At 44.5% G+C, this 16,515-nt stretch overlaps 1 protein-coding gene across 1 annotated transcript; it reads right to left on the bottom strand.

Moving 5' to 3' along the window:
- Positions 1–262: 262 nt before the first annotated feature.
- Positions 263–11,695, bottom strand: ZRANB2 (zinc finger RANBP2-type containing 2). The gene is made up of 10 exons (XM_027694356.1): positions 11,602–11,695; positions 11,001–11,053; positions 10,776–10,884; positions 9,317–9,399; positions 7,754–7,830; positions 7,277–7,414; positions 6,135–6,307; positions 4,236–4,322; positions 2,465–2,629; positions 263–1,949 (listed from the first exon to the last, which is right to left on the bottom strand). Exons 1-10 carry the CDS (start codon positions 11,655–11,657, stop codon positions 1,886–1,888), a joined length of 1,005 nt encoding a protein of 334 aa, XP_027550157.1. The 5' UTR covers positions 11,658–11,695; the 3' UTR covers positions 263–1,885.
- Positions 11,696–16,515: the final 4,820 nt, after the last annotated feature.

Below are 16,515 nucleotides of genomic sequence, written 5' to 3' on the forward strand. Positions count from 1 at the left end.
GGCCAGGAGTTGGACTGGATGATCCTTGTGGGTCCCTCCCAACTCAGGATATTCCATGTTTCTATGGAAACACCCTGAAGCTTTGTAAAAGCTCAGTTTGAATGCACTGCTGTTGAAAGCCAAAGACATTTTCAGTAAAGAACCGAACTGATCTGAAAACACACGATCTATTGGCCAGCTAAGTGGGACTCCAGCCATGGAGTCCCTGCCAGTGCAGGTGACAAGGAGGGGTGTGTGTGTCCCCAAGACAAAGCACTCGTCGCACAGTTGACTCACAGGTTTTATTTACACTTGTCTACAGCATCATTTTGCCTTACACATTCTCTAAGCCAAATGAACCCATTGTTCTCCTTTGCCTGTGGCCTATGAGTTGCTAACTTTAAACCCCCTCATCTGTTAAGTACAGCAACAATTGGAATACAAAGCACAAGAAAACCCCAATGCTAACAACAGAGCGTCTACTTGATCTGGGTTGTACACTTTAGTAGTTGGACGTTGAAGTCAGAGGCACAGTTACAGACTAATCTGCTCTTGTGCAACCTACACACTTAGCATCGAAATTAGAGAGAAAAGAAAGCATTAAAGAAACTGCATTTTTTTTTCTGCAAAAAGATTATCAAAATACTTCTACACCAAAAACATTTTGCTTCTAGACCAGTCCAAAAGACGTCTCAAAAAGAAAAAAAAAAAAAAGGAAAAAAAGAGCAGAATGGAGTTTTTAAATGTTGCTCCGTTTGTTTCTGTGCAGTTTACTGAAAAAAGCAGCAAATCTGGGTTTGGGAGTTTTACTACAGAAATAAATGCAGATATATTGCTCTTTCTTTGCTTAAAACGAATTTTCCTCACCATACTTACCTTGTGATGGCACTGAAGACTTAAACCTTTCTTAACCAAACGGAGCTCAAGACAGACCAAGTTTTATACTAAAATGGATTCCACAAAGCATTTTAAGCCATAAATTATGTTGCAGGAAAAAAGAATGATTGATGAAGAACACATTTAAGATGCCAGAACCTTCCACACAGTTTATTCATTCTCATTTTTTGAAAGAAAAATAAAATTGAGATACCTTGAAAATTTTAGTCAGCCCCAAAGGGAATTTTACATGCGGCCTGTGGAAGCTTCCCTTGATTCCAAGGAGCTAGTTCCAAACTCCTCCATGGCAGGAGAAGATCCTAAATGATCCATTTGTAAAAGGATCATGGAGTCCAGGGTCAGGAAACCACCACAGCCAACAGGCTCTTTGCTGGCTGCAGCAAAGAACTTCTATCTCCAACATCCTCGCTTCCCAAGAATGAAGGCTAATTCCCTCTACGGAATCATGATGGACTGGGGGGGTCTAAGAGCTGCTTTGCACTGAGCATTGCTAGAGAGGGGTGTCCATCTACACTGGTACTTCAACATGGAACAAGAACAAATCTTAGCCCTAAGCCCTCACACTGTCCCCAGGTGACTCCAGCCCTACCCTATGCTGTGGTCCCATGGGAGCTCCATCACACGCTCCGGAGGCAGCTACACAAAGCTCAGGGAGTCCTCCTCACACGGCTTTAGTCCAGGAGCAGAGCGGGATCAGAACATTCCCAACTTGCTCCTACATCTGAGGGAGCCAGAAATGGAGGAACTGATCTTTAAAAATAATAACCCTCCCCCTGCTCACACCACAGAACCTCCCGCCTCCACCGGGGGAGTTTATGGCTTAAAATGCTACCTCATGTTTTGGGTCATGGATGAACAAAGCTGCAGTTTGCCAGAAAGCAAGGACAGACATGCACCTCTACTAGCAGATTTAGCACTTCTGACCAAGTAAGACACCAACTTCTTAAAAATGTCTCATGCACTGACTGGAATTTTGGTGGGTTTTTTTGTAAATGTGAGCTTTAATACATTATTTCTTTTTAGAACTTGTACGGGAACCAGAATGGGAAGATCCGGAGGATGATCTGCGGCGTCTGCAAGATACAAATGGAGAAAGCATGCAAAGAAATAAGTGGAAATGAATTTTGGCATCTACTCTGAGCAGTCTGTATCCTACAATAGCTGGAAGCCAAGTATATCTGATAGGGGCCTTATTGGGTAACTTTAAGCCACTAATTTAATACTAAAAGTCCAAGTTTAATACTGAGAGTAGAATACAATTTCTAAATGCAGTATTTACTTATGAAAATAATTCAATAATGTACACAGTAACACTTTCACACACTGAAAGAAGGGTGAGCCAGGTCTTTCTATGGAACATGCTCCTACCAGGAGGAATTTCATTGGAGGGGGGGGGAAATAATTTAAAAAAAACAATTACAGAGGGTTTAATAGGAAGTAAGAGTAGGGGAAGTGAGAAAACTATTTTTACTATCAGAATAACTGATCAGATTCAATTCCTTCCCAGTGAATCTCAGTCCTTCAGAATAAATAAAATAAAAAATCACACATTTCAATACACCCATTCTTATTCTACATAAACCCAAACCTTTCGGGTGACCGTGATCTCGATCGTCTTTTTTTGCGATCACCAGATGAAGAGGATCTAGAGCGGCTTCTCTTCTTGCCTCTCTCGGGGGAGGATGAGGAGCGAGAGCTTGAGTAAGATCTTTTCCTTGGGGTGGAAGACCCCCTGTAGGACCTGGAGCTGGATCTTTATTGATTAAGAAATAAATCAGATTTAATTCTGGTATCACAGAGAAAGCACAAAGAAAGAACAGACAGAGACAGTTTTCATGAACATTCACTACTCTACACCAGTGCTCTGTAAAGTAAATGGGGGGGGCTTCCATACTTACTCCTGAGTTCTGCCAATAAAACTTCTGCCAGGTACTTTTCTGAATAAATTTTGCTAAATAGTGTTTCTTGATAAATGGGCCACCAACGGTTTGGAAAGCTTTTCCCAGCATTCACCAAAATGACCCATTTTGACAAAAAAGCATTGGGAGACTGGGCCAGGAAATTGCCTCTGTAAGGACCTTCCTCAGCAGTTAAATTCACAAAGCAAAAAAAAACCCCAGAGATCTAAAGCTCATTTAATCCCATTTCATTTCATATCTTAATGGATATTTCACACTGGAGATTTGACTAAAACAGTAAAAAATTCAGAAAGTATATTTACAAATCTCAGAATAAATCTGTGTAGAGATTGAAATCTTCCTCCACCAAAATAATGTAAAAAGCCTTTTAGAATATAGTAAAAATATTTTTAAAAAAGTCTTAGAATACAGTAATTTTTACATAAAAAAATTAAAACGAACCATCTTAACTTACAGCACTCAAAAATCACTTTGGCTTTCTAAAAAAAAAACCAAGGAAAAAAACACTTGTGGAAAAAGTAAGAGCTAAAAAGTCCTAAACTGTCCTTTCAAAATGACATAAAATACCTAAAATGCCAAGCTAATGTGCTGGGGACACTCTGTAAATGGCCATGTGGCACCTCAAACAATCCAGCTCAGCTGAGGAGCCCCTTCAGCCTCTAGTGGGGGCACAGGGACCCTTTTCCTCTTCCCAAAAGCACGGATTCCATCCTGTGCTGACCCTCACGTGACAATCCACAGCACGCTCCTGCCACCAAAGGGTGGTGGTACCATTTGTGATCCTTCTTCCCAACTCAAGCTTCCTTATTTAGAGTTTTAGGATTCTCTCTCTGCATGCATGGAAAAGGGACAGTTCTTGATCCATTACACAGGGAATGTTCTGCCAATGTGCAAGGACACCTCCAGTGTGCTCCTGTTACTCTGCCCTGCACAGCTCAGTGACAGCTCTACAGAACTCAGCTCTAACTGCACTCAGTTCCTCACAGCATTTGCCATCAATCTTTCACACATCCCCCAAGTTTATAAGGATAACGGCCACAGTGCCTCGTGGAAGGTATGGAATTAGCACTAAACACAACACCACAAGTACAGTGCAATTTCTAACTCTCTTCTACACCCAGCAGCCAAAGTGGAAACAATAAAAGCACCCAAAATGCCTGGAGCAGGACCAGGCACTCAAATCCTTCTTCCTCCACACTGCAGATCTGTGGCGTCCGCTCGGCTGGCTTAGGCTAGACTTAACCTCTTCCACCAAAACCTCGCCTTCTCCACAAACACATCTGTGGTGGCAACAGCCTCGTGCAGAGACCCCAGGGATTCTGACTTCCAAGATAAAAACAAGTTAATGTTTCTCTGACCAGCACAACTTTACGATGAACTCAACAAGGTTGGTCCTTCTGCCCTTTCCTCTCTGCAAGGACAGAGCGGTACCTCATTCACCTGGATTTCGACCCACGAGATCTAGACTGTTCTCTGGAACTGGAACGAGATCTTGATCTGGAACTGGAAGAACTCCTTGAATGGGACCTGCAACAACATGGAAGACTTTTTTCCAGTGTCTGACTCGCATTTAGCAGAGTAACTGCTCTCTGAGCAGAGACACGATGCAGCAACACAGTTTGAGTTGCTAAGGTGACAATTTCTTCCTGCCCCCCCATATCACCACAGCACATTTTAAACCAGATACGTTAACATAGTAAGACGATGCATTAAATATTTATAAAGTCAGCTTTAGATTGTGTTTCCTAAAACAAAGCACAACAATTAAACAGGATTGCAGTTACTTGAAAAAAAGAAATAACTGCTTATCTATTAATTATTTCATGAAGTCAGTGCCTCAATTTGTGCCTTAATTGGAAAACCATCAGTTTCTTTGAAAAGTAGAGCAGATAAGAGCATTAGAAAAGGCCAGCTCGATTTTTCCCCCAGTCAGCTCTCACAAGCATTTTGTAATCAGCTTCTAATTTACATAAAGATTTTCCCCTGCATTAAAAATTAAGTAGTTAATTTGGGGCTAAAACACAGCCAGATCTAACATGACTTGTAACTGACCAAAACTACGTTCCAATTTTTCACTGATGGATTTTTTTTAAAGCACAAACCACAAGAGATATGTAACAATGGCAGAGGACTCACAGCAATCATTGTAAAAGGAGGCTTTGCAATCAAATTCTAATAGTATTTTCAGGAAAAACATATTCTACTTGCTCTTAATCTCTCAGTTTATACTGTTACCATGGCTTTCTCACTTTACTGGGCAGAACACCAGCAGTGTGAACACATGCTAACTAGAAGATACATTAAAACCCTTTTAAAACCACAGAGGAGTATCCACAAATGGCCACTGTTATTTCCATTAACTGCAGTCAAAAGCAAAATATTCAACAGGAAGTTGAAATTTACGACAAACTACTTTTTACTTCACATTTGCAGTGAGAGCAGAGAGAGGCAGTTAAAAACCTGGGAAGATTAGAAGAAACTTGAACTTTATATATATATGAATTTTATGTATAACCCTGTGAGATAGTACATATTTTAGGTCTTAAACCTATCAGATTCTCCTTGTATTAGTTATAGGGCAGCTCAAAAGCTACACCACAATTTCCATCACATGTTTACAGAGCACCAATTGAACTGTTCATTTATTACTGAATGTAAAGAGTAATGATAGAACTTAAGTCTGCCTTAAGCAGAGCTTTGTGTGGTCCCACATAAACCTTCAGTATTATTAGAGAATCCCAGATTGGTTTGGGTTGGGAGGGAACTCAAAGCTCATCCCATCCCACCCCCTGCCACGGGCAGGGACACCTTCCATTAAACCAGGGTGCTCCACGCCCCATCCAACCTGGCCTGGAACAATTCCAGGATGGAGAGGTTCTGATAACATTGCCACTGTACTTTAAGCTTTGTCACTTGCCATCAAACTAAGTTCAAGTTTCTTGTCTTTATTCCCAGGAATTCCATCCTTTCACTGAATCTGCCTGGACTGCACCGTCACTGCCCCTTCTGCCACATCCTCCCATTCCAGCAGTGCCACCCTCTGTTCAACAACTGAACCACACATGGCCAACAAGCCTCAAAAACCTGAAAATAAGTTCTATTTTTAAAATTATTTGGAGGATTTCATCAAAGATCAACTTAAATTCACTAAAACAAGCAACAAGACCCACAAGGCCTCCCCAGAGGGCAGAGAGAGCATCGTCCCCCCTTCGTAAATCCTGTACACAGAATCATTCACATCATTAACTACAACTGTAAGGCAATCAAGAAAAACAAGTAAAGAAGGAAGTTAGATACTGACATTTTGCCTGGCGTTACCCTGGACCTGTACCCGTTTACCTGGACCTGGACCTTGAGCTCGAGTGAGAGGATGAGCGCGAGGAGGAGCGGGAGTGGGACGAGCGGGACTTGGAGCGGCTGCGCCGGGCGGGCTTCTTCTTCTTGGTGCTGTCCTCCTCCTCACTGGCATCCAGGTTGTACTTGGACAGGTCAGCATCGTCCTCATCCTCATCCTGGGAAAGGCACAGACAGGAAACACTTCAGGAATGGCTTTATTTTTTCTTCACTTAGTGGTTTGTACTTATTCTATGGTTTATTTTTGTTTTCCAACCTTTGAAAATTAAATTGAATTTATTTAGATCTCCAAATTTTAAGGAGTGACTGAAAATTTGTGTTTCAACGTAATAAAACCTCCGCAAAACCCCCACATGAAATCTCATTTTTTGTTATTTAATGAAGTTAATGAAAAAACATTTTTAGCACTTTAAATGAGTGTCTGGAAGAGTTTTCAGACTCAAAATCAGTAACCAAAGATTTATATATATACTTTTATTTCTGTATATATATCTATATCTATGTGTATATTTTATATTTATATATGCCTATTTTATATTTACACATGCATATTTTATATTTATAAATGTCTATTTATATATGTATATTTCATATTTATCCATATTTATCTATAACCAAAGTTAACCAAATCTGCCAATTCTGCAGAGACTGGGTTCACATGCAAAATTTGGTGACTGATGTACAAAACACAGCCATATGCACACGTCTCTGCAGGAATTTTTGTCCGAAGATGTGGACAACCCAATAAGTGATGCTCATATATTTCAGCAAAGATGAAAAAAAACCTGAATATTTTATTTCATTTTATAATGATGTGCTTTTAAAAGCCTAAGAAGAAAACTCAAGAGCATTCCCTATATATGGTAACCACACATAAAGGTTCCAAATAAAGACATTGGAATTTTGGATTCTGATCTCAGATAAGCTTACAATTTATGATTTGAGAAGTTATACATTTCTGGATGCAGGTATTTAGAACAAAGTAGAGCTTATGCTCATCTTTTACAGCAGCTTTGGGCACTGTTATTCCAAGGGCTGCTTCTCTAAAGACAGCTAAAAATACAGACCAGACCTTCCCCACTATAATAATGATTAAAAAGTAATTAATTTAAAAATAACCATCCTACCTCATCCAATTTATATTTGGAGAGATCTTCATCCTCATCCTCCTCATCCTCCCCTTCAGATTCCTTATCTTCCACTTCCTTCAGGATGGACGCAGGACCCACTGGTTTCCCTCGGTACTTTTTCTTTTTGCGTCCAAACTACAACATTTTAATGCCATCAGAATATGATTTGATCAAAAAATATTCACCAACTGTATTTTGTGATAAAACTTGGATAAGAAAAAAAATATACATCAATTTAAAATAAGATCTTGCTCAAAGGGAAAGGGGAGGATCATGAAACATCAATTAGCAAGAAGAAACTTTTTAGAAAGAGAGAGAGATGCTTGTCTTGGGGACAATTAGAATCAACAGAGAAGATGAATGGAAATCTGAACATTTTATATTTTAATTTTATGGAATATCCTTAGAAAACACTGCTGAACATCTGGCACAACACGGGTCTCTCCAGAGTAATCCCTGCACCCCTTCTCTTACCTCATCATACTCCCCATCGGATTCTTCCCGTTCTATATATTCCACGTTCTCCCGTTCATTAAATCCTCCTCCGTAGCCTTTAAAAAGGGATAAAACAGGACAATCCCTTGAGCTGCACCAAATTCAGCTGCATCAAACCCATAAACTTCCACAGAGGCTCTGGAAGCCTTCATGGAATTATAAATATGCCACAAGGACGTAATAGGATCTCAGGAGGAACATGAATTGTTCCCACACACGTTTATTAAATACAGTTCCTCGGAAACCTAATTGAGAAAATGGGTTAAGACACACAACCAGCACAGCAGCAACAACGTTTAAAGGAATGGAAAAAAAATAAAAACTATTTCAGGATTACAGCTGTGATAAGCAACCAGCTTCCCAAAGTGCTCTGCAGTGTCTCCAAGGGCTGGGAATAAAGGGCACCATCCTCAAAAACTGGAATCCCACCTCAGAGCAGCCAACTTGGGAAAGGAGTGAGAGGAACACAATGGGGGTGCGTGTGTATATTTACATATATATATATGTATATGTAGCTGCACAGAGTTGTACAATTGCTAAAATTTGCCTTAAGAATATTTCCATTCCTTTCCTGTTCTTTTTCACAATGGAGTGGAAAATTCCAAGGGCTCATTGTCATTTCAGCTGACTTTGTAATTTACTGCTAGAGTGTGTAACGTGCTGGGTGTCCTGCACGTGTCTGCCAATGTCCTCTGCAGGACAGCAGAACTCCAATTGAATTCATTAAATACTAAGTATCAGGGAATCCCAGACTGGTTTGGACTGGGAGGGACCAAAGCCCTTCTCATTCCTTCCCCCTGCCCTGGGCAGGGACAACTTCCACTGGAAGTATTTTATCAATTTAATTATTAAACACTTCAATAAATTATTTAATAAATACTTTAATAAATTGTACATCACAATAATTATATGAAATACAATTAAATTATATTCTTTAATATTTACCCTTTTTACAAAAATAAATAAGAATATTAAAATATTGCTTTTCCTTCTGAATAATAAGCTCTGTGCTCTTCTCCAGGTTTCTATTTTTTCTATGCATTTGTGTTCCACTCTGTGCATTAAGTTCCCTGCCGTGTTCCACTCTATGCATTGAATCCCCTGCCTGATCCCACATGCAGAGGGAACAGTGTCAGAGAGCTGTAAGGAGATCCTGCTCCAGTTACCTCTGGGCTCATGTTCGTGCAGGAGGAGCTGAAACTGAGTCCTGGTGTGACCAGCCCTCCTGGGGAGATAACAGCCTTATCTGCAGAGCTTCAAACCTGCCCTGGGACAGCCCAGCCCTCTGCACGTGGATACCACACACACTCCAGGCCTTTGGGACAGGAATAAAACATTGGTCCCAAATGTCCTGGCATCAAAATCAAACATGGAGGCGGTTTAAGCTGAATATTCCCTGATTTTCCACATGAAACCATCACTTCACACACCATTGAAACTTATCATGGCAAAGAACCTAGCTGTGAAATTATTAACTTCCATTCTGATTTACAAAGTTATTTTCTGACAGTAATTTCAGGATTTAACCCACACAGATCTCACCTGTCCTCTCCTCTAGCTTGGCGTACTTTGGGGTGTTGCACATGTTACACTCTGATCTCCTGGCCCAGTTCACATTGCCACACCTTCAGGGGAAAAGGAACAAAACAGGAGTAAGAAACGTTTTGTTCAGGTTGGAAATAAAAAGGTGAAGTGATGAGACACTTTGGAAGGTGATTGTACTGGACAAATCAGGGGAAAGATGTGCAATCATCAGGCAGGTGGGCAAGCACATGAACAGAGGCAAGACTACACAAAAAGCATTAAAAATTCTCGTTATTTGTTAACTAGTGCATCCACACTTCAGTTGAGTTAACAAAAATGCTACCATAGGAATAATGGTCATGGAATCACAGAATAGTTCGGGTTGGAAAAGCCCTGTGAGCCCATTGAGTCCAACTGTTCCCCAGCGCTGCCAAGGCCACCACTGACCCATGTCCCCAAGTGCCACATCCACATGGCTTTTAAAACCCTCCAGGGATGGGGACTCCACCACTGCCCTGGGCAGCTGTGCCAGGGCTGGACAACCCTTTCCAAAAAGAAAGTTTCCCAATATCGAACCTGAACCTTCCCTGGCACAGCTTGAAGCCGTTTCATCTTTTCCTGTCCCTTGTTCCCTGGGAGCAGAGCCCAAACCCAACTGGCTCCACCCTCCTGTCAGGGAGTTGCAGAGAGCGATAAGGTCCCCCCTCAGCCTACTTTTCTCCAGGCTGAGCCCCCCCAGCTCCCTCGACTGCTCCTGGTGCTCCAGACCCTTCCCTAGCTCAGTTCCCTTCTCTGGACACACTCTGTGGTCATGCCCCAGTGCACAGCTGGTTCTCTGCTTCCACCTCTGCATTTCCCCTCTTACAGCACCCAGAAGGCACCTTTCAAATAACCAGAATGTTTGACTGTCATTCTCTAACACAGAACTTAATTTTTTCAATTGATGGCTTGGAGAAACATCCAGGCCTTCACCTGTGTGATAATCTCTGCTCATTAGATATTTAGGGAACTTCATGGAATCTCAGACTGGGTTGGGTTGGAGGGGACATTAAAGCTCATCCAGTCCCACCCCCTGCTATGGGCAGGGACACCTTCCACCAGACCAGATTGCTCCAAGCCCTGTCCAACCTGCCCTTGGACATTTCCAGGGATGGGGCTGCCACAGCTTCTCTGGGTAACCTGTGCCAGGGCCTCACCACCCTCACGTGGAAGGCAGCTCCTTGCCCTGCAATGGGGGTGTTACTCCAATCTCCACATTCCCTCCAAACCTGGGAAGTGTCTCAGCTTATCAAGGACAAACTTGCCCTGTTACCTGTGCAGTCCTGACATTTAAATCCTTTTGCTGCTACATTACTGAAGTGCTGTGCAGCCAATGAGAGGCACCCCCACAGCTTCCCCCTGCTGTGGGTCTGCTCTCTGGTGTCAGTAGCACAAGGACTCACAGCCCCCCAGGGTGTGTTTGGTGTCTGGGCCATACGTTTTGCACTGCCAGTCGTTGGCACTGAACAGCCCCCGGCTCTTCTCTGCCAGCGTCTTCCCGATCTCTGTCCCTCCCGCCTTCATCATCTTCGCCTCCGTCGTCTTCTCTGGGGAGGGAAGGGAACAAAGGGCTCTCAGACAGTCCGGGGCTAAAGGGGAAGGTTTAGCGCTGTTTTAGGGGGGCGGCAGTGGAGGGGGAGGAGGGCTCTGTCCTGGCACTCACCTCTCCCGCATCTGTTACAGCTGGTCCTCCTGGCGAAGTTCACATTCCCACACCTGGGACGGGACAGATCACGAGGAAGTGGATTAATAACGCTGGGAATGGCACACGGGGGGCTCGGACCCCTTGGATCGAACCCGAAGGTGGCCCAATTTAACCCAATTTGTCCCGAGCCCAACGCGAAATTGCTCAGTCCCTACCTGGCCAAGGCTGTGACACCCCCGAGCCGGCGGTTCCCCCTGCCCCGCTCCCGCTCCCTGCCCCATTCCCGGTCTCGTTCCCATCCTCTGCCCCATTGCCGGTGGGTCGGTCGGTCGCGCTTCCGTCCCGGTTCCTGGTCCTGTTCCCATTCCCCGTCCCTCATCCAGTCCTCATTCCACTCTCCCATCCCCCGTTCCCGTTCCCATTCCCATTCTCATTCCCATTCCCGTTCCCTCACTTCTTATCGGGACAGATCCATTCCCCGTTCCCATTCCCCATTCTCCATTCCCGTTCCCATTCTCATTTCTATTCCCGTTCCCTCACGTCTTGTCGGGACAGATCCAGTCCCCGTTCCCGTTCCCATTCCCCGTTCCCATTCTCACTCCCATTCCCGTTCCCTCACTTCTTGTCGGGACAGATCCAGTCCCCGTCGCTCACGCGGAAGTTTTTCGCCGCCATCTCGGGCCGAGCGGGGCCGGGCCGAGCGAAGGACCCGGGCCCTGCGCCGCCGGGCTGCCCGCGGCGCGCCTGCACCCGCGCCGCGCCCACACCGCGTCTGTTTCTGTCAGGCAGAGCCGCGGACGCCTCAAACCCGGGAGGAGGGAGGTGGGAGCGCGAGCGCCCCCTGGCGGAGGGAGAAGGGGGGCAGCAAAGGACCTCCGAGAGAGAATTGGGAACAGGGGTCAGGGACACCGGGAAGGGCTTCCACTGCCAGAGGGCAGGGTCAGATGGGATACTGGGGAGAAGAGGGTAGTGAAGCCCTGGCACAGGTTGCCCAGAGAAGCTGTGGCTGCTCCAACCCTGGAAGACCAGGTTGGACGGGGCTTGGAGCAACCTGGTCTAGTGGAAGGTGTCCCTGCCCATGGCAGGGAGTGGGACTGGATGGGCTTTAAGGTCCCTCCCAACCCAAACCATTGCAGGATTCCAAGGAAGGCAGCGAAGATGGGGAAAGGCTCTGAGGGGAGCCGTGTGAGGAGCAGCTGAGGGCACTTGGTGTGTTCAGCTGGAGGAGACTGAAGGGAGACCTCATTGCAGTTACAGCTTCCTTGGGAGGGGAAAAGGAGGGGCAGACACTGATCTCTGCTCTGTGGGGACCAGGGACAGGACCCCAGGGAATGGCCTGAAGTTGTGTCAGGGCAGGTTTAGGTTGGATCTCAGAAAAAGGTTCTTCCCCCAGAGAACACGTGAGGTTGGGGCTGGTTTCCCTCTGTGGTGGCCCCAGTGAAATCCCCATAGGAACAGACAGAGCATTCCAAATATCACAGAATCATGGAGCATCCTGAGCTGGCTCGCACATGGATCATCGAGTCCAACCCTCAGCCCTGCACAGGCCCATTCCCAAGAGTCACACCAGGTGCCCCAGAGGATCATCCAAATGCTCCTTGGGCTCTGTCAGCCTTGGTGCTGTGACCACTGCCCTGGGGAGCCTGTTCAGTGCCCAACCACCCTCTGGGAAGAACCATTTCCCAATATTTGAATGACACATTGGGATAACTATTGATGTTAGAGTGTCCAAGGAAATTCGTTATTTAAATAAATATTCTTTTATTTTGACCCATCCCATGATTTGCTGGTGGGTTTGTGTCAGTGATGGGGCACCATTCCTTGTTCCCTGTGTGTGCCCGGGCTGGACACAGTGCTCTCTTGGTAGCTCCTTCCAAACCACCTCTGATCCCTCTTCCCTGTTTTTTTTGACTGGGAATGACCTGCCAAGATCTGCTGTGTTCAGATGGACCAGCATTACCTAATTACATCCATGCAATATGTTTATTTATAGCAAATGCTACTTTCCTGGCAATTTTTATTCCCTCTCCTTCTTGTAACCACATCCTGTGAAAAAATCATCTGGAATCTGGGTATGGAGCTGGTTTTTATCACATCATGAGGCAAGGTGACAGTGTTATTGCTGGTTATTTATAGAAGTATAAACTAGTGTAGAAAAACATGCTGGGGCATCTGCTGTGCCACAGGGGCTGGGAACAAATTCCCACTTAGGGAATGTCCATAATAGTCAGGAAGGGCAGAACATGTGTTTCCCTGCTGCTGGAGAAGTGCTGGATTTTGGAACAAGGCTGTGAAATCCTGGAAGAGTTCACTGTGTTCTGCTTCAGTCAGTACAGCAGGTGGCACTTGAGGAACATGTGATTTCCATGAAAAAAAACCCTGCTTTTTCATGTAAGTCAGGGGAGATGTTTTAAATCCAATATATTGGTAAGTCTAATAAAAAATATCCTCAGTGTGCCCATGTGTGGTTGGTACTGGGAACTGAGCACAAGATTGTTTTGGGCTGCACGTGGCACAGGACATGGAGCTGTTGGGATGCACCAGAACTATCCAGGACATGCCTCTGATCAGGATTTTCCCAGTATTCCCTGCCTGTTCCTGACAAACAGGCACCACCCAGCTGCTCCTGTGGTTTCCTGGGGGAGGCTCTGCTGATGTCAGGAGGGGTGGAGGGAGGGAACGATTCTGACGTTGGCCCCGGCAGTTGATTCATTTTTGTGTGCCTTCAGGGAAGAGCCTGTCACAAAAATGGGAATATCTGTCATAAAGTGTAATATCGGGGGCACAAAACTGTCTGGTCCTAGGGAATAAATTAATGAGTGATGGAAGGGCTGCTTCTGTGATGTCCTTCTGTATAGCAAAAAAGCTGGAATGTTGGAGGAAAAATTGGTATCTGTTGACTTCAGTGAGAGTTGAATTGAACTTCGATATGCTTGGAATCATGGAATCATAGATTCATGAAACTGTAGAATCAAGGAATCATAGAATCATAGGATTTTTAAGGTTGGAAAAGACCTTGAAGACCATCAAGTCCAAGAAATGAACCAGAATAGACCTTGTTTAAAATCAAGCACAGGCAAAGCTGCCTTTCACCTGGTAATAATTTCAGGTTTAAATATTATAAAAGTTACCAGAATATAATAATAAGAATATTTAGTAGTGTTTGTTTTATGCTGGAGGAGTTGCCCGGAGAGGCTCTGGCTGGGCATCCTTGGTGTGCTGAGAGAGTGGTTCTGTAACCTCTGTTTGTTCAATTTATTTCCAAACCAGAAATATTCATACAATCCTAGAATAGTTTGGGTTGGGAGGGACCTTAACCTTGTCCGACCCCATGCCATGGGCAGGGACACGTTTCACTATCCCAGGTTGCTCCAAGCCCCGTCTAACCTGGCCTTGGACACTTCCAAGGATGAGGCAGCCACAGCTTCTATTACAAGCTGAAAAACCAACAAGGAACTGAAAAATAACACCAAACTTTTAAATTATGACTAAAACAAGGCCCAAGTGGACAAGATAGGACCTGGAGTCCCTCAGTGTGGAGGGACACCATGACCAGACACAATCTGCTGTTCAAGCTTTATCCTAGATTTTTGTTGTGCTGCTCTTCTTTTCCCGTGTTTCTCATCCAAAGCTCCATTTCAATGTCTGATCCCTGTTTCCCAATAGCTTGTGAACACTTTTATTGGATTCCTGTTTCTATCACAGTACATTTGGCCTTCAAACGAGGGTAAGGAATTGATAATAACCCAGTAAATGAGAAATACATCAACCATCATTGTAACGTAATGAAACCGAGCAGCTGAGAATGAATCAATGTGCAGAAAACTGGTTAATTGGCCCGGCTCTAGACAGCCAATTCCTCCCAACAAGCCCTGAAAATCAGTTTCCTGAAGAAAAACTAAACGGTACAAAGGGCAGGAAGATCAAAGTCAGGTAATTAAACAGAGTTTCTGTTCCTCCATCCCTTCCCATCCCTGTCTGTGTGCTGTGTTCATACCACGCTCTTTACTCGGCAGCTCGGGGCTCACAGGTTTTTAAGCATCACTTTAAAGCACTTAATACATCGTTGATGCTTTCCAAGACACACTAATAATAATAATTCTAGCTCTTGGAGCTAAAGGAGTCCAGTGTGCTTCCATCAGGTGCAGTGTGACTATTGTGAGATCTCATTTGTGTTGCTGTAATTTCACAAGCACTGAATGACATGGAACGGGGGGGGGGCTTGACTGTTTGGATTTCAACATCGCAACGTGACAGGTCCTTGTTTAAACAAGGAATGGGGAAGATGTAGTGCCTGTGTTGGGAAGTGCAGGTGTATAAACCACCCAGGACACTCCTAGGCTTGGGGTTTACCATGAAATCCAAGGAATGCTGTGCTGGAAAGTTTTAGGATGCACCAGAGCAGCTGGAGAGTTGGTCTTCCACGGTTTGTTTCAGTTTTCAGGTATGACATATGTTTGATCATCGAGTTTTTCAAGCAAATAATGAGGCTTAGATTTAGATCAGATATTGGGAAGAAATTCTTGGCTGTGAGGATGGTGAGGCCCTGGCACAGGTTGCCCAGAGAAGCTGTGGCTGCTCCATCCCTGGAAGTGTCCAAGGCCAGGCTGGATGGGGCTTGGAGCAACCTGGTCTGGTGGAAGGTGTCCCTTCCCATGGCAGGGTGTGGAACTGGATGGGCTTTAAGGCCTTTCCCAACCCCAACCAGTATGGGATTCTGTGATGATTCCATGTCACTCAAGCTGATTGTGCTTTTGGAGGAAAGATTTCCTTCAATATGTGACTTTTCCAAAAGTTAAACACTACATGTCATTTGGTGATTTAATACTTAAAGGGTGATTCAAGCTTGCTGAGAGGACATAATATCACAAAATAAATGTTAGAAATAATAGTTGAAATATTTTAGTTACCGTAGAGTTGGCAAATAGACACTAAATCCCTTAAGCCTGGGGCTAGAAGGGTCTTGTGGAGGTGTTTCAGTCTCTACCTGGCTTCAGGGTAGGCTCAGGTGAAGGAACCAGCCACTGGTTTAATCCCCACCAGGCCCTCCCTGTGAGCCCTGACTCAATCTGGGTTGAATTCCCTCTAACTCCTGTCACATACATGTCACACAGTCCAGGCCACAGGCATTTCCCAAATGGAGGTAGATCATTCCTGGCTGTTTCCCTCCTCCTGCTGAAGATGCTGAAAGGAGTGAAAGGAGGTTGAACAGAATCACAGAACCAGTTACCTTGGATCTGCAAGTCTTTTACATAAACCTTCTATTTTTGGCTACTATGTTGTTTTCTGTTCTGCTAGATATTCATTATTTTGCGTGTCGTTGGTAAGGCAGTAACAGGAAATACTTCACCTGAGCAGTGTGTGAAACCACTTCAGCTTTGAAAAGGAGAAACCTTGACACCTTGCCCACGTGCTCTGCTCTGAGCCTTTACATCCACCAGCAGTGTGTGATAGAGGGATAACAGGAAACTTCAGTAGTCAAATGTGCAGGGATGATGGGGATGGATCATATTTCATAATTAAATGTTTACTC

Source organism: Neopelma chrysocephalum, unplaced genomic scaffold (assembly GCF_003984885.1).
Source record: "Neopelma chrysocephalum unplaced genomic scaffold, ASM398488v2 Primary Assembly neopelma1_97, whole genome shotgun sequence".
Taxonomy (NCBI): domain Eukaryota; kingdom Metazoa; phylum Chordata; class Aves; order Passeriformes; family Pipridae; genus Neopelma; species Neopelma chrysocephalum.